The sequence below is a fragment of the Ceratina calcarata genome, unplaced genomic scaffold (genome assembly GCF_001652005.2).
Source record: "Ceratina calcarata isolate Rehan_Ccalc_2016 unplaced genomic scaffold, ASM165200v1 scaffold238.2, whole genome shotgun sequence".
Lineage (NCBI taxonomy): Eukaryota > Metazoa > Arthropoda > Insecta > Hymenoptera > Apidae > Ceratina > Ceratina calcarata.
The window spans coordinates 14,676-40,822 of record NW_017145726.1 but is presented as its reverse complement, the minus strand read 5'-3'; the positions used below and the strand labels follow the sequence as shown (position 1 = coordinate 40,822).

General features: G+C 39.3%; 2 protein-coding genes across 2 annotated transcripts in view; one reads left to right on the top strand and one right to left on the bottom strand.

The window, feature by feature from the left end:
- Positions 1 to 302: 302 nt before the first annotated feature.
- On the top strand, positions 303 to 5,880 carry LOC113464042 (uncharacterized). Its single transcript, XM_026811715.1, has 6 exons — positions 303 to 3,568; positions 4,029 to 4,248; positions 4,509 to 4,817; positions 5,016 to 5,107; positions 5,149 to 5,481; positions 5,709 to 5,880. Exons 1-6 carry the CDS (start codon positions 3,311 to 3,313, stop codon positions 5,865 to 5,867), a joined length of 1,371 nt encoding a protein of 456 aa, XP_026667516.1. The 5' UTR covers positions 303 to 3,310; the 3' UTR covers positions 5,868 to 5,880.
- A 147-nt stretch (positions 5,881 to 6,027) lies between these two features.
- LOC108622754 (frequenin-1) overlaps positions 6,028 to 26,147 on the bottom strand; it is a 28,582-nt gene continuing 8,462 nt past the window's right edge. The window contains exons 3-8 of the mRNA XM_018020834.2: positions 17,292 to 17,316; positions 16,869 to 16,917; positions 16,669 to 16,758; positions 16,141 to 16,219; positions 15,699 to 15,787; positions 6,028 to 12,590 (exon numbers count right to left, since the gene is read on the bottom strand). Coding sequence (XP_017876323.1) covers positions 12,423 to 12,590; positions 15,699 to 15,787; positions 16,141 to 16,219; positions 16,669 to 16,758; positions 16,869 to 16,917; positions 17,292 to 17,316 — 500 coding nt within the window. The 3' untranslated portion in view covers positions 6,028 to 12,422. The remainder of the gene's footprint in view (positions 12,591 to 15,698; positions 15,788 to 16,140; positions 16,220 to 16,668; positions 16,759 to 16,868; positions 16,918 to 17,291; positions 17,317 to 26,147) is intronic.

Genomic DNA, 26,147 nt, shown 5'->3' with positions numbered 1-26,147 from the left:
TAACAAATTGAACATGCTAGCATTGTTTAAGTATACAGCCTATACATCCTTAATTAGATGCCTCGCACGCGTTTCGATCTTACGATCTCTCAAATTAAAAAGAAACTTGGGACAATATAATACAACGAAGCAGCAAAGAAATATTTGAGAGCCAAAATCAAATTTCAATATAGGGGATGCGTCAATAAGAATTAATAAAAGTAAATAATGATAATTGATTTTATGACACAGCTTCGAGAGGATAAACTTTTATTAAAATGTAAAAGCTTCGATAGAAAATTTATATTAAACACCTTTTAATACAATTTCATACTGATTATAATTGAAAGCAATTTATTAAAATCCTGAACGCTTTGTCCGGAGCTTCGCGGAGTCATTAAACAAAATTAATTGTACACTTTGTCCTGGACGCGTGACAAATAAATTGAGAGTGAAATGGTTGGTAAACGAGGCATCCTACCTTGTTGACGATCTTCAATTCCTTGAATAACGGTGCCACCTTTGCCAGGCAGATTAAACCCTCTTTGATTAATAACTATCAAATTGTTTTATTACGATAAACGAACGACCTCGGGATGCTACGGTATCGTCAACTGAAATTTGCAAACTTTCGAACCGAGTTTAGGAACTCGCGTGCAGCTTTTAATGAGATTGCGTAAAGTGGAAGCGATTAAAACGCAGCTGCTTGTTACCGTAATAGTCGCGTTAGGAACGTGGTTTAAAAATTGATAACACGACAGACCCTCTAATTACAATCGATTACGAAACACTTTCACACTAAAAAAAAAATTGGCTAAACACAATAATCTGCTCCCTATCAGTTTTATGATACTTTCTAAGTTAGTTAAATCTTGAACATCAAATCTGAACGGATCCCTGGAATTATTGTTAATGAAAATGTAGAATAATCGTTTACTTCCTGTAAGAAAAACAATTTCTTGTCTCTTAAACAATACAATTTTTGTTTTCTATTGCAAATGCATGGTTTGAATCGCGAAGTAGTAAAATCTTGATTATCTCGGGATGCTCCCTAAAATTTGTTACCAGTGTACTCATTTTATTCCTGCAGGCGAACAACAATTTTCAATGTCCATTACCAGAACTATTATTATTGTTTTTTCCATCGTAAAATTTTCGAGAGCAGAAAACTTGTTCTGTGTCCCATTATAACTTTTCTGTAGTACATTACGAGTAATATTCGTAATGCGACGTTGTCCGATGGGAACGGGCAGCGTATTTGTTTTTTGTTATATCGAAAAGCATCGCGAGAAAGCGACGGCGGTCTTTGTAAGGTCGTAAACGTCGCAAAAGCACATTCGTTGATTAATTACACTGATTTTCTCTTCGCGGTGACTGACGCGGGGTTTGCATAATCGTGTGGTCGACAGCTGGTCGTCTCCTCCGGCAAGAACGAACGAGCCCGGCGAAGAAACTCTCGATACACATTTGCTCTTGGCTCTATCTATTTGACCGAATAAAATTTGACGGAAAATCTTTGCAACACGGGCGAGCAAACAGTATGTAACGAGCAATAGCCCGGGGCGTTTGTTTTCGGTGAAGAAGTGAAATGCTTCCGTGTCGGAGATTTCGAAATGGTTCCTCTTGACGAGAGAAATCGATTCGTTCACATCTGAACCTTTCAAAATTCGTTACTTCATATATTAACTTCCCGCGAACGTAATTGCTGTCTTTGATCCATTTATTATATTACGAAATCTAACAAGAATTTTCTTGGAACATCATTTATCCATACGCATATTACTTAGGCGCTTTTATGTAATACGTCCAAAAATAATTACGATCTTCGATGCTCTGGCTAAGAGCGTAATTATTTTTCCACCGATCTGTTAAATGTATGCAAGCTTCATCTTCTTCGTAATTGATTTTATAATAGACTAATTTTTTCTCGTAAATTTAAGACATGAATATTTTTCCATAAATGCGTAAAGAACTGCAGTCTGATACTCAGTATGCATCTAATTTTGATAGCCGTGTTCTGCTCATTTACCAACGTTCGATTTATTAACATTTATCTATCGAGAAGGAAAGCATAATGCTCTCCCTGAAATAAGAACACGAAACGTGATTGATGTTAACTGAAGTAATTGCTAATAGGATTTGACCGGTGAAATGATGAATCAGCGCGTGACCAGCGTGAAAGATTTGCGTGGAATTTAATGTCGCGAGCATAGCTACGCAGCGTGCTACACAAATCGCTGGAATATCCGTGCCGTTATTGCAAAAGTTCTCGCGTGGTTGCGTTACGCGATCGATGCAACCGTGCATCGGGGTCCCACTGCGGTTTAATAAAGAATCATCAACGTATTGAACTGCGGTGACCATTCGGAGAAAAGAGACAAATTAGAAATCGTTTCGTAATAAAAATAAAACAGAAGCTCAGTGAAATTTAAATAGAGAACACGTACATGATATTTAGTATAGAATATAATAATTGCTTTTTAGTTAAACATGTACGGTATCGAATTAGAAATGGTAATTTAAATAGAAATTCTTTTCGTTATGTAAATATCGGCTTTTGATGTTTCAAATTTTTCCATACATGAAATCTGCATGTATAAATGCGAATTCATGAAACGTATGCGATCTCACCTCTGCGATCCACGAAGTGGCCATTTAAAACCAACGAAGGATCGATTACAAGATAATACGAAGATCAAACAAAGTGCTGATATTTCAATTCACAAAATGCATATGGCATATGGTCATAGAAATAGTCTGAAGGACGAAGCAATGGAACGAGACGTTTAAAAATATATGCATACGTATGCATTATGCATATGCATGATTACCATAGACAAATGCAATACCACCGATACTACTAAAGAACGACAGTGCTCGTGTAATCGTTGGGACAGCGAATGGGACCCAATGGGGCTGAGAACACAGTCGGTGATCGCTCTTTTCGGTGGAGTTAGAAGGAAATTGCATGGTTCTTGTATCTGGCAACTGTTCGAGTGTTTTACATTCTACTTCTTATTTCAGTGGCAATATATTTTAAAGGACGTAAAAAATTGCCGACTTTTCCATGCGAGACAAAGTCCCATGAGGCTGCCACTCTTTAGTAATCTCTCCTCGGGTGGCAATACCTTTTCGTCGCGTGGTAATTTACAGAACTAATGGATCGTTGGTGAAAAAAATAAAATCGAATCGACTCGAGTCTGTGTTTTGTCACGAACAAAAGCGATCGCACTTCTGCCAAGATCGTATTCCGAAACGGTCTTAAGCGACGTACGACCAAGTGTCGTCGGTTAGAGCAACGATACGTCGTCGATCGGCTTTCGATACGAGGATGCCGCGCAATTTGTTGGAGGTCGACAGACGGAAGAGCCAATTCGATAAGGAGGAACGAGTTCATCTGTTGGCTATAATGAAGCGGTACGCGCCGCTGTTGGACAGCAGCGCTTCCACGCTGGCTCGCAAGAACATCTGGACGACCATTGAGAACGAGTTTAAAAAGGCTGGCTTCACGCAGAAGACCTCTGCTCAGCTTAAGAAATATTGGCAGAATTACAAATATCATTGCAAGAAGGCCACCGCGCACGGGAAGGTATTGCTAGTTCCACTCTCGTTCATCAGTCTTAGGACACGTCGCAGGACGTATTGTTACGTGAAACATTGTTGGAATATATTTAAAACAAATTGATTGTGTGATATTTTAGTGAGTAGATATATTGATGGCAAATTTTAATTATTAAGTATGTGAAATGGTCCTTTGATAACAATTATTGAACTGTGGATTTTTATATTAGATGAGACATTTAGAAAATGCAATTTATGTAAAAACAGTATTAGAGATTTCAAATAGCAAATGCAAATTGTTAAATGGAAGTTAATTTGAAGTATGAGTTCATTGAAGTTCATGATCTATCATTTGATTATATTATCTCTTGTACGATTGTATAATTTCTTATATGATGTATGAAATACTTAAAAATGTCCTGAGACTTATAAACGGGTTCGTACGTATTTGCATTTAAATCAAAGATTGAGAGCAACACGCGTTGTAGGAAAATAAAAGGTACATAGATTCGATGGTGAGCGAGTCGCTCGAATGGAATCGTTATCCGATTTTGGTCGAGAAGGGATCCGTGAGCAAGTTTTCGGAAATTCCTGGGCTCCTTCGACCCTTGACCGACCATCCTCCAACGGAATCGGGTTACCAACTTACCGAATCGTACCGGGATAACGGAGCATCTCAGAAATCGAATAATTCGGATGTTATCGCTGGTACATACTCCTTTATCAGTCTTGGATTTAACGTATTGCAGACCGTGACCCAAGTATTATGTAAAATCTTATTCGAGTCTCAGTTTCTCTATTCATATTAGAATTGTATAAAACGAAACATAAGAATTGAAGTAAAATTAGACTTTCTTTAAATCACATGAATATCAATAAACTACTAAAAGCCTCTTCAAATTCCGTCGGTCTCAAATATGTTAATCTTGGATTTGATTGCGCAATTAGCAATTCGAAAATGTTTTAAGAATTGCCGCGAATCAAAATGGAAAAAGAAGACGAAATAATGTCTGATGATCACAAGACAGAGAATTCAAATGTTTCGGAGAATGAAAATATCGAGGAGGACACGGAAGAAACGAAGGAGAATCTTTCTAACGAAGACCATCTCGTATCCTCATCGACCAACGAGTCTGATATTAAATCGAAGAATCGTATCGTCGTGTCAAACGCGAAAATTTCAAATAACAGCGTTACTGTTTCTGTTATTTACCCTGAGAATAGGCAATTACCAAGAGACGAGCTCGACGCTCCCTCGGTGCCTACGAGGAGACTTGGTAAAGGATAATTAATTAGGTTTAATTAACAGACTGCGGATTTTTATGCATGAATAAATTCCTATTCATTATATCACCTTTACGACACCCAAATTGCTATAGATACTTTATGTATGTTTCATTATTCTTGCATATTTAATCAAATCCGCAGTCTGCTAATTAATAATATCGTTCGGGCTAAACGCGTGTACCTTTTAGTAGATGCGTGTCCAAATACTTTGGGAAATCAACCGACGCCTTTTGAATATCCCCCAAACACCAGTCAAATAAACCTTAACGAAATTAGTAAGTTATAAACAAGTACACTGCAACTCCTATATCTTTATAAAAGAATCGTATAAATGTTACAAATATCCTTGTAAAGGATCAAACGAATTCCTATTTGAATTCAAATAATCGGTGTATAAAAATACACAAGTTACGGAATTTACTCCGGTATCTTAAATTTATAGATTATGAGAGGTACAAATCGTTTGAACGTACTGGGAGCATTGATTTACCGCGAGAAAAAGAAATCGAGGAATTCTTGGTGGAAGAGCAGAACGAAAAAGACGAGGCAAAAGGTATAGATACGCGAAACGATCGGTTCGATCCCCGCGGCTACGTTTTCTTGACGGATTACCATAACCGACTGAAGCACAGGTTGATTCTGCAGCAGCTAGAAGTAGGTTGAGATTGAGCAGTGTTAATTGTAAGAAACGTCGAGCAATAGATAGACTGCGGGTTTCAGTGAAAAATAAAGTAGTCACAATATCGGTTTAAGAATGTGTTTTAAAGTTGGATAATATATTTTTATGGTAGAACACGTTCTTGACTTTTTCTCTGCAAATGAAATTCGTTTATAGAATCCGCAGTCTGGTAATAAGCGCGGGCTAATTTCCTCCGTTGTAGACCGAGGAGAAACGATTGAAAGTGAAAATTGCGGAGCTGGCGGTACAAGAGGCGCAGTTGAGAATAAAAGCTTTGCACGAGGACATGCGGCGTACGGAAGAGTTGCATCAGGTGCGTCTGGTCCAGACTGCAGGGAACGTAAACAATTTCAGCTTCTAACTTGTTCCATAAGTCGTGTGATTCGGAATTTTTATTACGAGTTTGTTGAACTTACAAGAAACGTTGGAATTATGTACGTGTTTTTATTTCGAGAAGGCGACTCGGTAGAAGTTTCGAATAGAAGCTGAAAAGATAGACAGAGGAAAGAGGTGGGTGGGTGTAGTTGTTGTGCTTCAAATTTATTTTTATTAATCACCATCATTATCGTGTGTTACGATGTCGTCGTCATTTAGAAAAAACGCATGGGACCATACAAAATAACAATGCGCTTAGATTTTCGTGGCAACCGAGCAACGCGTATAGTATATCGAGGTCGCGGTAATAATACGACTTTCCGTCATCGAACAAACCGTATTCATCGACGGGCCCATGAATGTCCCTCGACAAACTACTTACGTATACGGAACGGCAACGTTTTCATTCTGTCGCGTAACACTCTTCAATCCAGTCAGCATTGTCTGTCCGCCTCTCCTATTTCCCCGCAGAGGTGCCGAGATCTCGCAACCCCTTCCCTGCCACCCCGCAACTATCGATTTCCCTTGTATTTACTGATTGTTAATAATTATCACAGAAAGTTCGTAAAACAATGACCTTTGACATATGTTGGATCGTGTGTGGTTCGTCTTTGTTCGTGTATGTGTGCATGTCTCGTGCTCTCGTGTACGTGTTCAACCGCGTGTATTCCTGCAACCTTCTGTTCCCGTTCACAGATCTCAAGACGCTTCGAAACGTTTGATAAAACTCACTGATCAGATAATAAACCATGAATCGATTTCAATTAATTCGTGTTTCGAATAAATGTAATCAATTTTCTCTTCGAATCGTTTCATCGATTTGTCGTAATCCGCATAAACGAGAAAATCATATTAGATATAAAAGAGCGTGTAACAATTTTGTTTCAAGACCTGTGAAGGGGTGTGTGTTAGACGCGATAGAGTAAAGATTTGTGTCGCTGTAAATAGAGTAACGGTGGATTAGCGTTATAGTATAACTAGCAGTAATTAGTAGCGATTACGAGTAGCGATACAAGTAGTGGTGGCACGCATTTAGAGTAGTAGCTTGTTTAACTTTCCGTTTGCAGCGTTTAAAAATATGTTGAGTTCGCGTTATAGTAGAATAGTTTCATTTATATCAATTGTACGCATTCATTTCGATTGAACGATGTTCGGAGGAAAAGAGAGAAAGAGAGAGATTCGTGTGCGTGTCGGAAAAGAGAAGGACAGGAGAGCCGGAAGAAAGAGAGACAGAGAGAAGAAGAAGCCGATCGTTTCGCGTTTTTATCGGAATTACTTTTTCCCGACCGATGGCAGGACCTTGTAAAACTTATAAACCGTTTTGATTGTCGCGATAAAGCCCGTCCTAACAACTGGATTCTCGTATTCCCATCAGTATCGAACAGTTTCCATTCGAGAGGAACAGCATCGTCGTAAACGCGCTTGTCAGAATCGACGACTGGACCAAACTAGATATTTCGGTTCACGTTTCCCATTTACTTTCTAATAACTTTTTCCCGACGTTACGAACAAAACTGAAAATATTATATGAAACGAAAAACCGAAATGTATGATATGAAATCATGGAGGGCTTTTCATAATTATTCTTCTGTTTTCACGGACAGCAAATGATTCACAGAAGGTATTAAATAGGCACTAAATGCTCGGACCCAAATACCTCTTGTGGTCCAGTCGTTCTATCGGACACTTTTAAACCGTGTTGACATTCGAGTCTCTTATTCTCTCTTCTCTCCCTGGATAATCGTGAATTGAAAAAATGATCTATAAGAATCTTTCGAGTAGGCAAAGCCAAAAAGGACATATCAAACGCATTCCTTTATATCATTTCTATTCTCCTTTGACGTCGATTTCTTATTTCTCTTCTCTTTTGTCCTCTTACATTTCTCTCTCTCAAATCCTTTTTCCTTTTGCGCCTTGGTACTACCAGGCGAGCCAAAAAACTGTGTTGCTCGACTGAAGCTTTAACTACGAGAGGTTTTTTTTTTTTTTTGTTACACGAAAAGCAACTAGAAATCTCACTAAGCGAAAATTCTCTCCTCTGTTCGTTATAATTCTCCTTGGAAAATGTAAAAATTACTTAAAAGTCAATTCTTAAGTTCGTGATTCGCTGGTGTATACGAGTTAAATAGTTTAATCCGAATCGCTTCCTGCAACGTTCCATCCGCGATTCTTAACCAGGAAACGGATGTTTGTGCATGAAACGGTTAATTAAAATCAACAGATTTTTGTATAAAATTCAACGTTCGTGAATATTTCGTTTAAACAGATGCATTAAGCATTGGAGCGTTGAATCGATTATGCGGCCTAATCAATGAACGATTAAATTTTTAATCAAACGAAACAGGAGGTTAAGAATCACTGATATAAAAGGCGTCTGGCCAAGGCGAGCGAGAAGACGATTTTAATTCAATTGAAAGAGTGCGTTCGATTGAAAATTAGGTGAACAATAATTAAATGAGAAATTGCTAGAGCCTCGATTGATCGTCGTTTCGCGATCGACCAGCAAACAGTGGCGTCTATCTGGCGCCGGGATACGTTCGTCCGCTTAAAATTTTCTTATCAACAGCGTTAACAAAGTTTTACGATTATTGCTACTGCTCGAGCGACGAGGCAGACCACGCGCCCATGGATTTATCCATTGAAACGTTGTCTCCCATCGTGTACCCAGCGAGAACGGTTTCTCCCTCGAAATCATCGATACATTTTCGTTCGGAACAATTTCTCTCGATGAGACAATTTATAGGCTGCGAACTTGACGCATTCATAGGGAAACCGAATGTGAAAATATAAAAGTTGCAGAATATCAAAAGCGTGTCAGAGCATTTGAAATTTAAAAGGAATCAGTGTTTCATTTTGCGTAAAAATCGACGGGACGGCATTTCGAAAAATGTTTTCCCCCGTTACAACTTTTATGCAAAACAAGACATCGGAGCATCGAAATACGTTTTTGATATTCTATGTAACGTTCAATCTCGTTCCGAATGCGTGAAATTCGCAGTCCAGTTACCAGAGACAGAGCAGATCGGCTAACAATGGTTTCCGAACAGCGGGAAACAACAGCGGCGACGAAAATGCAGTCAATAATTTCGGGGGAAACCGAAAAATGACGCGACCCGTTGGGGACGTTCCGTCGCGCGTCGATTAGAACGCGAGACAGAAATGCGTTCCCTGTCGCTCGACTCTCCCCCCCTTTTTATTGAAAACCGAGCTCCCCCGTACGTGACACGCATACGGGTATCTACGTATTCTAGTTTCGTCGAAAACGTTGTAACCCGTTGTAACTCGGCCGTTGACACGGCTTCGAAAAATCGTGTGACTCGCGAGGAACAAGTGTAACGCTAGTTGTCTATCTAAAATCGTTTTAAGTTTAAATTTCTCTGCTCGTTTGCTACGAATCACAAGATAGATGAAAAGTTCAAGAACCATTTTGGTGTACGAACGACAAGGGACAGTCTATATCTCAATTTCACGTTTCTCGAGTCGCCTTTATCGGGAATTTTTACGAACACGCATTTAACGTGCACGAGATTTTTTTTAACGATATAAATACATATTAGGAAACTAGATTTTATAAGAAGCAAGGGATGTGTCTCAGGGATCACGCGAACAGTCGATTTTCTTTCGCAAACATGCGCTCGCTTGTTTATTCTTTGCACTGGCTGGCTGGCCCGCGTTACATTTACATAAGACGGCCGACACGAAAACGGCATTACGCTCTTCCCCATTTCATAGGAGGAGTTTTTTAGGTCGCGGGAGTCCATGATTTTCAATCGTCTTCGGGAACTTCCACTTATTGATACGATCAAAGTTTTTAATGGACGAATCGTCATGAAACTTCCACGCCACGAAGAATAAATAATGGGAAGTTTGCCAATTTTGGGTCGCTTGTTATTCAAAGCAAGAGTCGAACGGCTCCTTCGAGCGTGGATGATCGTTTGGTTACTGGATAAATATTTGTAGAGGAACGATGTTCTCTGCCGCTCCGGGATCACGCACAATCGGGAAAAATTCTACTCGTTGAATATACAATCCCTCGCGGAACATGAAAAGACATATTGCTTTAATGAACGAGAAGGTCAGCCGCATTATGCAAGCTTCTGCCAGAAATAAACTATTAACAATTCCTCGAAGAAATGTCCGCACGCTATGTCGTCTATTAATAGAAAAAATTCTGCGTGGATACAGGAATAGGAAAGAAAATCTAATTTCATCGTGTAGTAAATTTTATGAAATTAAAAGCACGATGGCATTGATGAACGATCATTAATATCCTTGTCTGCCCTCGTTTATTAATAGTGAAATGCCTGAACACTAGAAGAGAACTTTCTAATTTCTTTGCACTGGTAAAAAGAAAGTGACACGTCTCTTTGCTACATTTTGTGGGATTAAATGGAGGGTTGGCATTGATAAAGAAACCCTATACGAGGTAGAGTCGCAGGACGATCGTCGAGCATAAAAAATAGGACGTTAAAACTGAGAGGATGACGGCGTGCGGAGCGAAATTCCTCGAGGAATGGGTTCCGAGGTGGTGGCGCAAGATTAATCGGTGTTTCCGAAGGTTCGCTACATGAAGAACAGCCGTAATGTCGTTTAATTAACCCTTCAGTGTAGGAAAGTTCGTTCCGCTGTCGGCTAAATAAAAACCGAGAAATATCGACTAGGAAGGAGTTTAGTGTGCAGCTGTGTTCATAAGTCTTGAGACACTTCTAATTTGATAAATATTCAATCGGGAACATTAAATTTAATTAAAATCATTACGTAAGAAATTATGAATAATCAAATTAAATCAGGCTTCGACCAAATGTGAATTGACTCGATGGTCTCGCAATGTTTTATATCTTGAGACTCATTAACGTGGGTGCACGTAACATCGAATAGAAAGTTGAAGAGAATCGAGTTTAAAAGGGATACCGAGATAAATGGAGGTATGGTTTCCCTTCTCGAAATGCCCATCTGTTACCCGTGGTAAATGGTTGAAACTTTCATGGACTTTCGTCTGCGAATCGAAACTCGACTCAGGCGTAACTCCATCGACTGATTTTTTAAACAGGTGCCAAGTCTCGAACCTATTTGAATTCGTAATACTAGGGAAGGCTCGCTTGGTGCCTACGCAAGCTCCATGGGAATTATTAAATCTAGTGTTTACGAAGGCAAAGGAACAATTTTTTCTTCCGCATGCAAAAGTCATTTAGACTGCAGACTTGTATGCAAAAGAGAATATTGACTAGAAACTGTCTTCTATTCGTTTAAGCATTGCAATTTTTCATATTTATTATTTTCTTATTATTCAAGCATTGCCTCTCATATTTAGGTATATTTTTATACGTTGCATGCGTTGTTATTCTCTTACGAGGGCATAAAATTCGCAGTCTGTTTATCACAACCACGGGGATACAAAAGTGCGAAGAAGGCTGGATAATTGGGGATTGTCTCGTTCGGCGATTCGCGAGGATGCTCGTAGCACTCGGCCATACGCTATCTGCGAAGAAGTTCACCGTATTATACGTATTCGTTCGACCACGTCTGAGAAAAAAGTTGGGTACGGGTCGATGAGAGAACGCTTGCCCTTTCCACTTCCCTTTTACTTTAATCACTTCCTTGACTTCTTTCGCCAGCAGTTTCTCCTCGGCGTACGACACCCATCCAGGCGGCACCCTCGTGGAAACTTACCACTTACATGATATTTACGATTTAATCAACTTCCCATCCCACGTTCGAACTTCTGTTCCATTCGATGATTAACGAAAGAAGTTCGTCGGGAAATTTCACTCCGGATTAAATTCGAGTGAAACAGCCACGTTGAAACAATTATTTGTACCGCCGACGCTTGCCGCCCTTGGAACGCACGCGAGCCTGCCAACTTTTACGATAAAGTTCCTTATCGCGGTTTTAAAGCGTGTGTAAAGTTTCGGAAGATCGATAAACAAATTACGTTTGTAGGTTATTCATTCCGATATTCGAATCTTAAACGAGATTGGATAACGCATCCCTGTTTACGAATCTTAGGACAGTTCGAGGTATTTGATAAATGTTATATATTAGTAATTGTATAGAACGTCGATTAAACGATTGAACAATTTTACTAAAATCATGTTTGGAACTTTTGTATCTGAATGTTACGTATATTTCTGGAAATATATTCCTACGACGTCTCATTGAATAACAGTCAAAAGTCCTAAGATTTATGAACTTGATACAACTGTCCTTAGAATCTGTTCGATTCCCATGTCGTTCGTACAGAGAGTACAAAGATCCTAGAAAAATCGACGATCAAGCCTAGCTACAGCTCGAACCCTACGGTTTCTATCGTACAATGTTTCTCAACGATTCGTGCAAAGATAAAGAAACTGTCTCGAAAGAGAAATAGAGAGAAAGAGAAAGGGTAAAACGTCGCCGCGTCGATTGATATTTATGCGTGTACCTACGTATGCGTGTACGCCGGGCCGGCACTGATTATCGGGATCGGTGCCCGAGGAATCGTTTATCTCCTCGAGGACCGGACGGCGATCGGATGGTCGTCCGGTCTCGACGGGGTCAGCCACTACTCGCCTCCCAACGACAGCGCTTGCACGATCCTCGGATCGGCCTTGCTACCCTCACGGAACTCCTCGAGGGTGAGCTTGTCGTCGTGGTTCTTGTCCATCTGATCGAATATCTTGTCCACCCTCTTCTGCGGCGTGTTCTCGTCCTCCGCCTGTGGCTGTTGTCCCTGGAACATCAAACGATCGTCCTATCAGGTTCCGGGCTGTGTTAACATCCACCCTCGTTCACAAATGTTTGCCACTTTCAAGTTTTCAATAAAATACTGGCATTCCTCGTCGCGGCTTCGCACGCACTAATTCATCGTTTATAGAACAGAAATATCTATTTAAAAACGTATTTCATAAACAAGAGCCAAGTCGCTAGCTCATGGAACTACACGTGGATACATGCTTAAATATCTAATTCGTTGTTCGCGTTTTCATCTGTAAAATAATTTGGAAACGGTATTAAACCGTAAAGGTGCTATTATTATAGTAAGATAGAATCGCGTTTTCGTGTCGGTCGGGATTTCAGGGGATAGATGAATTTAGAACCGGCCAACGACTTCGCCTCTTGTCGTACGTCGTTATCGTCTATCTTTCCCTCTGACTTTTTTTCCACCGAGTTTATCGCCGGCATAATATATCCGTGTCGATTTGGAACCTTGATATTTCCCGAGAAAATCACGAGTAAAACGCATTAGAGGAAAAAGGATCGATTGATTCCATTCTTCCTGATATTAATGATCCTGCCTTTAAAATCTTCCCAGGAAACTTTTAATACGGAGGTATACCAGCATCTTGCAAAATTCTCTATCACAGATTTGTTCGTATATTCTTACATTTTAATAGTTGCTGTATTTTATTTTTTATTACTGTCACGTTTGTTAAAATAATAAAAAATCGTGTATGAACAAATTTATGAATCAGTATATTTATTACACAAAACAAATCTACGGAGATGAATCTTGTCATCAGATTTGATCCATTGCAAAATGAATGTATAAGAATTGACTATTCATTCAATTGATAAAACCGAAAAAATTCATCGTGTCCACTTTGATTCATACTTCTAGACTTCAGAGGTTCCAATGTTAGGTAGATTTATTTGTGTTACTGGCTACTGGTATTGTAAACATTTATCGGATTTGCCGGGTCAACGTTTATTCCAGCAGTATAAGTGATTGGATTAAAATGTCCCTTTTTCGTTCGGTGTTCCAGGTTTAACGCGGCTTTACTCCCCGACCTCTGGAAGCCCACGGAATGGAAATTACCGGGAGGACTAATTTTTCGCCAAGGTTTGTAACTCACGACTTTTCGTATCGTTGTTTTCTATCTAATATCGTGTGGGCGAGCGTACGACCCAGTTTTCGACAATGTTGCACCATGATGCGTGCGCACGGCATCGATTTTCGTTAACAATTCCAACGCGAATTTATCGTACTCCATACTTGGAATCTACACCCGTGATTCAGCAAATCAATTTTGTATTCTTCCTGCAGATTGGTCGAATTAAAACCAGAATAGACTGTTGATTTTGTCCATTCAGAGAAAAATATAAGAGATGCATTTACGTATTATTTGATATCTGAGTATGTACAGATTATCAAAAGCGAATATCTTTCATGTTCCACGAATATTTCTATTCTATAAATTGTAAATAGACAATTAGTGCGCGTGAGGTCGCGATGGGCCATGCTAGCTTTCTATAAAATTGATAAGCGACATACTAGAATTTCTTAGTTGGTTGCTTCTATCCAAGTGGCAGTAAATAGTGTACTCGCGGCTCACCGCGACTAATCATTTATTAACGGCAACTGGCTTTCGGTCGAGAGCGTTTAATGATGAAGCTTCGTCGTTAACGCGATAGACGCGAGAGCTCGGTACGATTTTCGTTAAAAATGAACGGGACGCCGGGCACGATGTTAGTAGACGGAAACTGCATGCAATTTAGAGATAGGATCGTGGCAAAGGGACGCGGTAATGGCCACCTATAAACTCGATAACACTGATAAGAAATATAATACCGTTTAAAGCACATGCTTCCTATCCTCCGAGCAAACATTTCTATTATCGGATAACGATTAAGGGTCACCAACAGCTTTCTCTTTTAATCTATTATTCAGTGCATCAACCTTTTACATGATTACGATGGTAAACTATGTAAAATAGAACATTTATTTTCATGTCCATTTAAAAAATGAGAACTTTCTTTTACATTTTTAATAGATATTCGTGCGCTTAACATTTTATCAATGCAAATCTGTGCTCCAATTACGAGTGATTGGATTTGCTGATTAAACCATACTTCAAACGAAACGATTAATAATTTACATATTTTACAAATTTGTTTTAAAATAATCCTGTTATTGACAAACTCTAATTCAGAATTTTCCATGTCAGAATTAAAAGTTCCAATAAACGTCAAGCCGGGTAAACATTTCGTTCGCGATTTTGACTACATTATCAGGGATGGAGGCGTTGTAAATAAAATTTTGATCCGCCAATCGGAATTATGATGGAATATGAGATCGGATTAACTTATCGGATCGCCATGAATTTCATTTATCCACGCGTTTCCATTTTCGAGGTATTCGATGTGCGTTCGTCACGACAGACCCGGGGGATAATTATCCCCGGGGTCTATGATCGACGACTTCGCCCGTCGCTCGGGACTTCCGTAATTTCTGGCTCGCAGTCGGAATTTTCCTGGCTTACCGCGTTATTGATAGGTAGATTGCGAATGCGGCGTTCAGAGAAAAACTGAGTCCACAGAAAACATTACTTCGTGCAACGGAATATCGAAGGTCTGAAACGGATTTACTTAAATAGTTTTTAAGCGATTAGTTCAGTTTACTTCTATTATTGAAAACCCAATTAAATTCTGGAACAAGAAATGGAATTATACTGTAACCGTATATAAAAAGTAGAAAACGTATTGGTTTGTTCAGATGACAAAATGGAATTTAAAGCACGGTTTTTAAATTGATCAATTAACTTTTATTGCTAAAAAACCGAATTAACCTTTAGCGCGTGTCATTATAAATAACGAATGAGGAGCCATTATTATATCCGATGCATAAAAATCCAATTGAGGAAAGATCGATGAAATTGCAATAATTGCTGGTATCTTACTCACTTGCGTTAACCGTTCTCTACAGGTTTAATTACACGCGATAATTGAATGCTCGTTACATTTTTCTGGTCTGTCTGATAAAATTAACTATGTTGGCGAGGTTCGAGCGAAACGGGAGAGTTTGCAATTTTCCGTTGGGTTAAAAGCAAAATGCGCTTACCACCATCTCGTACATCGCGTCGACGATATTGTACATCTCCTCCCTCGTGATGAAACCATCGTTATCCACGTCGTACAGACGAAATGCCCCTGAAAACAAACGATGAACAGATGATAGAGATAGACGATCCCCTCGAAATCGAAAAACCAGCAAAATATTTCCTATCTCTTTCCAAATCTTATAAAAAGTCCGCGTGCAATAAAGCAATAAAAACTCCGTCTTTTCTATAAGAATAATTTAGCACATCGTTAATAATAATTTAAAATCAAGTCTTCTTTCTTTCTTGATCTCACTGATTTTTACGGTATTTCTTTCTCCTAACTTTGATCAAATTCAACATTGGAAAGGTTTCTTTAACACGGTTTTCGAAAATAAAATCAGTAAGCGAGTGTTCTGCCGGTTTTTCCTCGACTCATGAAAAACAGAGGCGAGTTTCACTCACAGTGAAGTTTCTCGTCCAAGTTTCCGCGTGACGTAACCGAGAGCGCCCTTATAAACTCCTCGAATTCTATCGTGCCGTCCTGGAAAAACAGTCGTTCTGTGTTCCCGCGGGAAAATCCAGTTTCGGAAAGCCGAACGAAATTAAATAGGAATGGGGAAACATCGGCGTATGCGGCTAACGGGAAAATATTAAAAACAGGATCCTCTGGGAATATAAAACAGGGTATCGTGGATTTTCAAACAGACTTGAGTACGACTACTGTTGAATAATTTTATTTCCTGAGAAACCGCATGCAGGTCGTGATTGTAAAAATACTGCGATAAACGTGAGTAAATATTGAGTCAATTAATAACATGGAATTCATCACAAATAGAATTTATTTAGTGATGCACCTCCTCTGTGCGTTTGAAAATTTCACTGGACTACGGGATAACAGAATCAGATTAAACAAGACGAAGGACACAAGCATCAATGAATAATAATAAGTTGGAGAGAACGATGGTACAAAAGTGAACGGATGGGACTTACGCTGTTCTCGTCGAACACCCTGAAAACAAGGGTGGCGAATTTCGACGGATCGCCCTGGGGAAAGAACTGTTTGTAGATCTTTATGAAACCCTGAAATCACGCAACAGGCACTCTTATCTTTACCGAACTTGGTTCCGTGCGATATCGATTTTCGTTTAATTAACGTGTGCCAGCCAGGGTGAGAGAAAACGAGGTCATACCTGTTCCGTCAGCAAACCGTCCGGGCAGTCTTTCAGGAATCCTTTGTGCCTAAACAAACAGTCGCAAAATTTATCGAATCTACATTCCCTCCGCGTAATTTGCTTCCCCCGATCTAATACTAGAATCATTGGAAATTCAATGAAATAACAGAGTGGACCGATAAGCTGAGATCGACTCGAATGCACGGTCACGCGAGCACGTGCAAATTGTTTTTGATCGAAACATAATTCAGAGTCTAATCGTCTGAACCCATCAGGACCCGGGTAACGAAAGTACAGATGTTTTATAATACCGATGCACTAAAAGAAATTAAAAATTGGTTCAATCGAATCGAGAGGATTTTAAATTATCATTTTCTTTTATCGATATCGATTCTTAGTAATCGAAGGAACCAGGCTTTCTGATCCTTGATTGCGACTCACCATTGTCGGATCTCCTTCTCGGTAACTGAAACAGAAACGAGAGCGAAAACGGTTTTAATCGGGTGCCGGATGTAACGAGGGGAAGGTTGAAAGTGGTTGGCAAACAGAAACGGGGGAAACGCTAACGAGGAGCCGGAGGAAAATTGCAAGAAGATGTATCTCACAATTCGCGTTATCTACCTTCAAAATCTATAATCCTTTTTAATGAACAATCGAAATTGATCGACGGTCAATCTCGCTTAATCTCTTTTCGAAGTGTCCGCCACTCGGTTAGAAAAGTGGCCGCAATGCAGGCAGGCCATCCGTTCGAGTCGATCCGAAAAAATCAGATTGCAAAATGAGCAAGAAAATCGGTCGCTTCTTTCTTTTTTTTTACACACACATCAATTTTTTATAGTATACGTACCCTGTTCATAAATCTAAAAATTTAGAACAGAACGAGACGTATAAATGAATAAATTAAAATTTGTACGTCTCAATAAATAATTGAAGGATTTCACGTATACAATTTTTTTTGAAACATTTGTTAAATTTTATTCATCATTCTAATCTGTTATGACTCTTTACATACGTGTACTTATGCTGAGGCATGAATTATTCGTTTGGTTGCGTTCCATAAAAGTCGAAGCAAAGGGGGACACCCACCACGTGGCTGAAATCATCGTTAGTAGTTTTTGCACCGCCCACGACTCTAGCTTTCTTGCCTCTACTCACTGACACTCGCCCCCGCCCCTCCCGGGTGACGTCAGCTTGTCGTTTCGTCTTTTCCGCAGGCATAATCCCCTCTTCATTTAATGTCACGGTATTCGCTTTTCACAGCTTCTCTCCACTAGATCACAGCTTATCATTTCCTCTTTGAATACCTGACGCCATATTTTAGTCACCAACTCTCATCCCCTTTCGTCGCGTTTCGTCGGTGCGTTTATAAAGGCAATTAAGGAAAATTATGGGTTTCGCGTCATTAAATGTTAATCCACAATTTGCATTTACATTTATCACAGTCATATCGTATCTTTTATATTCAGTATTATAACGCGAGTATTTTATACTTCATTGGTTTGGTTTTTAGATAAATCTGTCCACTTGTCATTGAAATAAGACTTGAGGGGTACGATCCTCTCCTTTGAAGGACAAGTGAAATCTTCTCTTGAACCCCTTGATCTTTTCTATCTACTCTCTAAGTTACCAGAATTGAAAATCGATTCGAGGGTGAGAATTTTTCTGTTTATTGTATCGTTTCGTGAATCTGCTTGGAATCGTTCGAGCCGATCCCTCGACTAGATGAAAATGAAAAGTAGACGGTCAAACATTTACACTGGCCGCCGTCGCTCGCGATTTGGTGGGTCGTTGGACCGTAAAACAAGTTCCTTTTTACGGGCTGAATCAACCTGGAATAGTTGTCGCAAGATAAAGAAACGTTCTCGAGAATCTGTGTGATAAATGTTGGCTCGCAATTCTTTGAAACGCCCGTCACTTTTACAGTGTTAGTCTTTCCAGTGTGAAATCTGATTCATTTAGTAGTACATAAGAAATTTACATAGAGAATTTTAATATCTAATTAATATTTGTTCTCTGTTTTCGTCTTTTAAATATTCTTACATCATTTCACTGCATCAATCACAAACTCTCTATGAGGAGTACTATTTTATTTTTAGAAAATGACGAACACAGTGTACTACATTAGATCATGCTCCGTAGATTAAAAATAGTACGCGAATGAACGAGATGGAATTAAACGCATCCAAGGGTAACGAGATCTGACCGAAAACGTAATTGCGTGCTCTAGCCTCGAAGACTATGCACAAATATATCTATTATAAAACCCGGGCACCGAGGCGACGTTCCAGAAACATTACTCATGCGCGATTTGTCAAAAGGGAGAACTGAAATAGTGCGCGAAGAAGGAGCCGACGACTTGGCCAGTTTCAAGCCTTAACTCTGCCGATTTTTTTAAAGCGGAGCTTCGGAAACGGGCTTAGAAATTTTTCAACGTCGCTCGCGAAAATTTAAACGGTCCTCGGTGCCATCGATCATCGTCCCAACGCGATACGAGCTTCCCAGGAAAGCCTGTCGCGTAAGCGATAACAGCTACCCGCGAATCTAGAACGCGGTTATTTTGTTTTTGCCTGGGTCCGTTCATGCGGATCTGCTCAGACGAGTTTTTGCTAGCCTTAACTCTGCCGATTTTTTTAAAGCGGAGCTTCGGAAACGGGCTTAGAAATTTTTCAACGTCGCTCGCGAAAATTTAAACGGTCCTCGGTGCCATCGATCATCGTCCCAACGCGATACGAGCTTCCCAGGAAAGCCTGTCGCGTAAGCGATAACAGCTACCCGCGAATCTAGAACGCGGTTATTTTGTTTTTGCCTGGGTCCGTTCATGCGGATCTGCTCAGACGAGTTTTTGCCAATTGGAGACAAGAAGAATTATTACATAAAATAATTAATGGCTTAATAATAATTTCATCGAACCGTGCTTAGTTTCGTTATGACAAATTGAAATGTATTCCCGTCGGAGTATGAAATCAATGAACAATGTGAACAATTTAAAATGATATTTTTTATTGGGTTCCCCAGTAGAATAAAGTCGGGACGATTTAGTTCAATGGGGACGATTCTTCCAATGAAGCAAGTAAATAAATGAATGTCCAATAGGGAAGAGGAGCAATCCGATAGAGTATGGATAATTTGTTTCGCGTGTTCCATTGTCAACGCTTGACCCGGAAATTCAGCGCGACACGACTTCCCTTCGGACGTAGATATATCGATTCGTAGGAAGATGGCAATTACCTGTAGAGAAAATGAAACATCCGTCGGGCGAAGGAGCGGACGAGTTGGAAAATAGGCGAATGAGACAAACTACCGTGTAACACACTGGCCCTGCTACCGATTAATCGATACTCGATCCGGTTAGCAGGCTTTAATTCATCCGGGGCAATCGGATTTTCGGTATTTTCCTCGAGACGCGATTCGTCCTACCGATTACTCCTTTTAATTCATCCTCGTCGCGAATCAGGAAATTGAGAAACTGAAACAAGCCTACGCTGGATGCAAACCGCGTTAACATTCATCAATTCTTATCTATTTTTATTTCATATTAAACTGATTATATCGTTGAATCATTACAAGACAAATGTGTTTTTCAAATGTTCATAAACAACTCATTCGGTACAAATATCTGCAATCCACTAGCAATGAAACAAATTTATTTCCCCAATTCATACCGATAACAGTGGATAATCTTAAAATAGAATAACAGTCTTATTTCACTTCGGTTTGAATTCATTCCCTACCGAAATTTCTAAATCCTAAAATTTACATTTAAATCCGAGGTAATTCCGCGAAATTTTAACGACCGGTTTTCCTCGACGTTTCACGGCGAGTACATTTATTCGCCGTTGAAAGACAGCATCGCCGAGATGTAAGCGGTTCGTATCCGAGTGAAAGAAGAGGTTTCCGGGCACGGAAAGGCGGCCGAAGTTCCGCGGTGAATTTTAAGGGCGAATTCTAAGGGCAAAGCTGCAGCGAGAAACGCGTCGCGCAAAACAATGCTCTGCAAAAATCCCGCCGATTTATTATTCCACGCGAACGCGACCAGAATTCTAAACGGCTCATTTCCTAAGTGTGGACTGGCTGTGAATTTTATACGTTTACATATTATTGAATTTATTATATTGCGCATGTAAAAGAATGTGTTTGTACAAATGCATGTAGATGCGCAATAGAAATATGCATAAAATTGGACGGAGTGTAAATTCATTGAGGTATTAATTGTGGCTTTTAAAAGAAATTCTTATTTTAATATTATTTTCTAAATCACTGTGATCAAATGTTTTATTTAACAAAAACGCAGACCGAGTATACGGTTTGCTACCGACGACTGAAAGCTTCTCCCTGTTTTCGGTTCTCGCTAACGCGATTACGTGCATCGAAATTAACCGTGGGGAATGCTAATTCTTGTTAACCGGAAGTTTACGCTTCGAACCGAGCTCACTTTTGCCCCCTCCGCGAGAGAATCGCGTTACCTTTCCACTGAATTATTCGCGAGAGTTGCGTGACAATGGAGAGTGCGAAGAGTTTAATAAAAATGAGGAAACAGAGCTGGGAAAAAAGTTTCCACTGCAGTGCCAAAGCTGCGTTTGTTCGAAGCTTTTAAGAGTTCTCTCAGTGAAAATCGTAGCTCTCTTTCTTTATCTTGAACGACGGCTCGATTCTTTTCAAAGCCCAACGTTTAAAGAAAGCCCTCCGAATGAAAATGCGGGTCGTGGAAAAGTTGCGAGAATATCTTAAGACAATACAACCAGCAGCCGCTGCGCAAAGGCCTGTGAAAGGTTACTGGGCAAAGGTTTCAGTCTTTTAGCCGGGCGGCGTAATGAAATGGAAAATCGTGGACTGAAATCGAAATTCGTCGAGCGAGCTTCGAAGGTAAAAGGAGGACGGAGACGTTTTCAGAAACAATTTGATGGACAACGATCGCTTAGGGTAATGGCCCGCGTCCAATCGTCGCCTGACGACTTGTAGAGTTCCTCGCTGAGAACAAAAGTTAGTCGAACGATTCGTGAGAAAGGTGTGATAGTAAAAATAGATAAGAAATTTTCCATGAAATCTCAAGATTTAAAGAAATGAACAAGAGCTATGACAGGAAAACTTCCAAACAACTTGGAATTTCGATTGGTCAGCTTCACATTTTCTAACTTCGCTCGAACGAATTTCGTATTCGTATAAAAGTAAAAAGGTTTTACATTGGGAAACTGAATCGATGATTAATTATTCTCGCGCGTCGACGTTATCGTTCCATTTCGGATCGGACATGCAGATGCAGATGGTGCACGGTGACGTGTAAATTTAACAGGATATCTCGAGCCAGGATCAATATTTTGATAATGCTAAAGTAGATAACGAGCAAATCGTTGAATTATACGTATGGGTATCGCGTGTTTACACCGGCAGAAGCGCGCAATCAATTGTAACTATAGTTTCTAATTGTCTAGCCAATTAATTACCACTCGGGAACAAAGCCTAACGTTTCTCGACTAGAACAATTTTCTGGATCATCGATCTAAATCATTCTCGTAATAATCGAACAACAATTATTTCATTGATTTAATAGACAGTATATAGATTTTATACAAAATTGAATGTGCAGGACATACATACATAAAAGCCGTATATATTACATAAAAGTCTGAAAAAGAATCGAATATTACACGCTGTAATCTTTAAATAATCAGAGAAATTTTTATTCTGCACTGTCGATTAGATTAAAGTTTCGGGATTGTAACATTTCTTTTTTTAAAGAAGAAAACGCGTGACAAACAGCGAAGCCGGATCGGACTCGCGTTTATTAACGTCGCGGTCTCGTTTCAATTGAATTTTCCAATTTCCTAGGTACGTGTACGGGCGTGGGCGGGTAACTTTTGCCGGGCTGTAACCATATTTTCCCACAGCGCAGTGTGCAGCTGTCTCGAATCCCTCTCGCCTATTGCGTTCGGAACAACGATACTAAATTACCCTGAACGGCTAGAATGAACCGTTAAATCACTAGGTTACCGATTCACTGCGTTCTACTTAATATCGATATCGACAAATCTTGTTAATATAATTTATTAACGATTTATATTAATAGTCCATTTAATCATTCAATTCGAGACGTCTGCATTCAATATTGTCGTCCACGATTCACGAATAACCCGCATTAATAATAATGCAATTGAATTTTCTGTTCCGAAGTCGACAAGATGTATTAATTCATTTAAAAAACACGATTGTAGCGTCTCAGTTTAATTGGGTGAGATTCCAAGACGCTATTCACAATTCAATCGCGAGGGATCAGTTCGCATTCCCTCTTCTCAACCTGTTTCGTTCCCGCGTTTAGAGATAAACGAGATTAACGTTTCTCGCGTGGCAGAATTCTTGCGAGAACTTTTCCCATCTCGTCCCGCCTTCGATGAACTTTTCCCAAGTTGTTTTAATTAACGAGCTTCAAACGAAGACTCGCCAAAATTACTGTCGCTTACTTACATTCTAATGAGTACGTTCCACGAATTTGTCACTCCATGTACATCCGCACAGCTTCGTTACACGTACTTTTTACGTTACATGAAAATCCGAACATTTTTATTAAAAAATTATCGTTTTTTGTCGCTGGACGTATATCTGCATATTTTTATTAGATATATTCTTAATATTTCTACTCTCATATAAAAACTGTAGAGTCTACTCGTACGAATTATGAGAAAATGGAAGTTACACGCGGCTCTTGGTGAAAATTTCACGGTAAGGCGCCCGACGGCAATATCGGTGAATATCCGAGACTATCTTTTCCACGTCGGATCGGTTCCCGAGCAAATCCTCAAGTTTTCTTCCTCTTCTTTCCACTCTTGAACGACCTACGGTGGATTAGAGAAGCGGCAAGCCACGGCCTTTGCTCCGCGAAACGAGAGATTTCCAGCTTTATTACCGGAACGAAAGACGTGATACTGGCGCGAATGAAAATAACGAGACGAATAGAAACGTACACTGCTATTCAGAAGCTTACATTTACTCCTGTTCATTGTCTATTCAAAGAGCCTGACGAGTAATCCTAATTAGCGATCGTTAAAGATGTTCTAATTATAATAATTATGCGTAAATTGTAAAATCAATGATCGATAGTAGTTTTAATAAAAATGAATCAAAGAACAGAAACAATTTTTATCTAATAACTTCAATAAAAAATGAACATTAACGTTTTACGTAAGGTACCTCAAACTGTTGGTCATTAGTACTGCTATTATGTTTCATTTGTTTATGCCAAAAACTTATGAACAGAGGTGTACGTTCGTGTAAAATAAAGAGCTCGTTTCAAAGAGATAGCTTACCCCGTTAATTCTCCTGAGATCGCATCCCCCATTAAACGACCGACCATTTTAATTGTACAAGATTATGAGCTGTTGTGAATACAGTGCATACGCGGTTCGAAGATTATCGTACGAAGGTTTACTCCTAAAGACTTTAGAAAATTAATGCAATTGTCATAATATCAGTTAAAATTACAAAAAGAAATTACATATGTGTTTTACTCTTGACCTACCATGTATTTTTACATAAGACGTCTTTCAATTAATATTCCGGAAAATACCGAAAATCTCCAGACCGCTAATAGCCAATAGAAAGAATTCTTAAAGAAGGTCGAGTACCTAGAAATTTTTTAGGAAGCCGTGGTAGACAATTAAAGAATACCAAAGTCATTTGGCAAGAGAAACGAGAAAAGATGAACTAGAAGCGATGAAGACTCGTTGGCCACGGACCAATTACACAACCAGTATTTGCTGGAATGCAGGGAAGGAGTTTCTTTCTTTTTTTTTTTTTTTAATGAACAGACCGCTAATTAAACCGGGCATAAATTTGACAACTCTGTTTTCGCCACGTTGTTTTCGTGCACGCATCTCCTGCAAAACTTTATTGGCCCGTTCCAAGATCTCAGTTCCCGCGGGGGCAAATATTTGCCTCTGCAGATTCGACAAACATCTAATATATACTGTTGTCCGACGGGAAAACTACAATTGGCTCCTGGCAATGTTCAATCCTTCTGTTTGTATACAAATTTTCTATTCTAAAATAGAGATCCTAGGTAGATGGTTGTTTGAAATATGATTTTACTGGAATCGTTCAGGATTCATTGTATGATTTCTCGTATCCAATATTTCATAGTTTACTAAAAATGAATTTCTGTACGCTTGGCATAGATCGAAGTTTCAACTGTACTGACGTTCTGTACAGTACGCAATGAGTTTGATCGATAATTTGATCGATACGCATAGCAAACTTGCGAGCCTAGCAGATGTTATCGTTATTATCTGATATCTCGTGACTGTCGTGAGTTTCGTATCAGAACCGGATAGCTTGAGGCATAGAACCGTGTGCATCGAAGCAGTAGAGAATTTCAAATCGTAACTTGTGTTGCATGCCTCGCTATCCTTGAATTAGAGATCCTCGATTAATCGACCTTAAACCTGTGGGTTTTCACAACCATATCCTACAGGATATTTCTATGAAACAATTAATTCCTCTGCAATTCTACTAAAGGAGGTTTAATTTAAAGATGTATTGGCTGTACAGTCAATCTCAAAAGTTCATGTGCCTTAGAAAAACGCATTTCCTATAATTAAAAAGAAATCAGACGTCGGAAGAACAATGCTAATAATAAATAGCTACGTGCTAAAAAGTATAAAAGGAAATATCCAATTAAGTATTGACGCTGACGAAAATTTTTTTTTTTTGTCAAAATATCGAAAATTTTTAATGAAAAATAGTGCACTGTTCTTCTAATTTCGATATTTAATGAGTTACATATGATTATATGGCATTTTATTGATGTTGACAAAATCCGACCATTCCAGCGTCGAAACGGTGAACTTTTGGAAAAAAATTTCGTTTTTCTTCAATTACTTCTAAACCGTTGGTCCTACAGAAAAATTGCATAGAACCTTTCTTGTAGAGATCGACGAGATCTACAATTTCTGTATAAAAGTTTTTCGCTAGCATTAATAGTTTACGAGTTATTTACGAAAAACGAAAAAACGGTTTTTTGCAAATTACTCGTAAACTATTGACGCTAGCGAGAAAGTTTTATATGGAAATTGTAGATCTCGTCGTCCTCTACAAGAAAGGTTCTATGCAATTTTCTCGTATCTCCAAGAGTTTAGAAGTTATTGAGGAAAAACGAAAATTTCGCGAAATCTGAAGGGGTACCCCTTGGAAAAATCTCGGAAAAATCGAAAATTTTTTTTTGTTGTTTATTATTAGCAATACTCCTCCGACGTCTGATTTCTTTTTAAAAAATGCGTTTCTAAACTTTTGGGATTGACTGTATAGCCA

What these genes read in the sequence shown, in the direction of transcription:
- LOC113464042 (XM_026811715.1), top strand. Translation starts at nt 3,311, where the DNA reads ATGCCGCGCAATTTGTTGGAGGTCGACAGACGGAAGAGCCAATTCGAT. An exon ending in TAATTCGGATGTTATCGCTG is followed by an intron (nt 4,249 to 4,508) that starts GTACATACTCCT and finishes AAATGTTTTAAG; the next exon opens with AATTGCCGCGAATCAAAATG. An exon ending in TGATTCTGCAGCAGCTAGAA is followed by an intron (nt 5,482 to 5,708) that starts GTAGGTTGAGAT and finishes CCTCCGTTGTAG; the next exon opens with ACCGAGGAGAAACGATTGAA.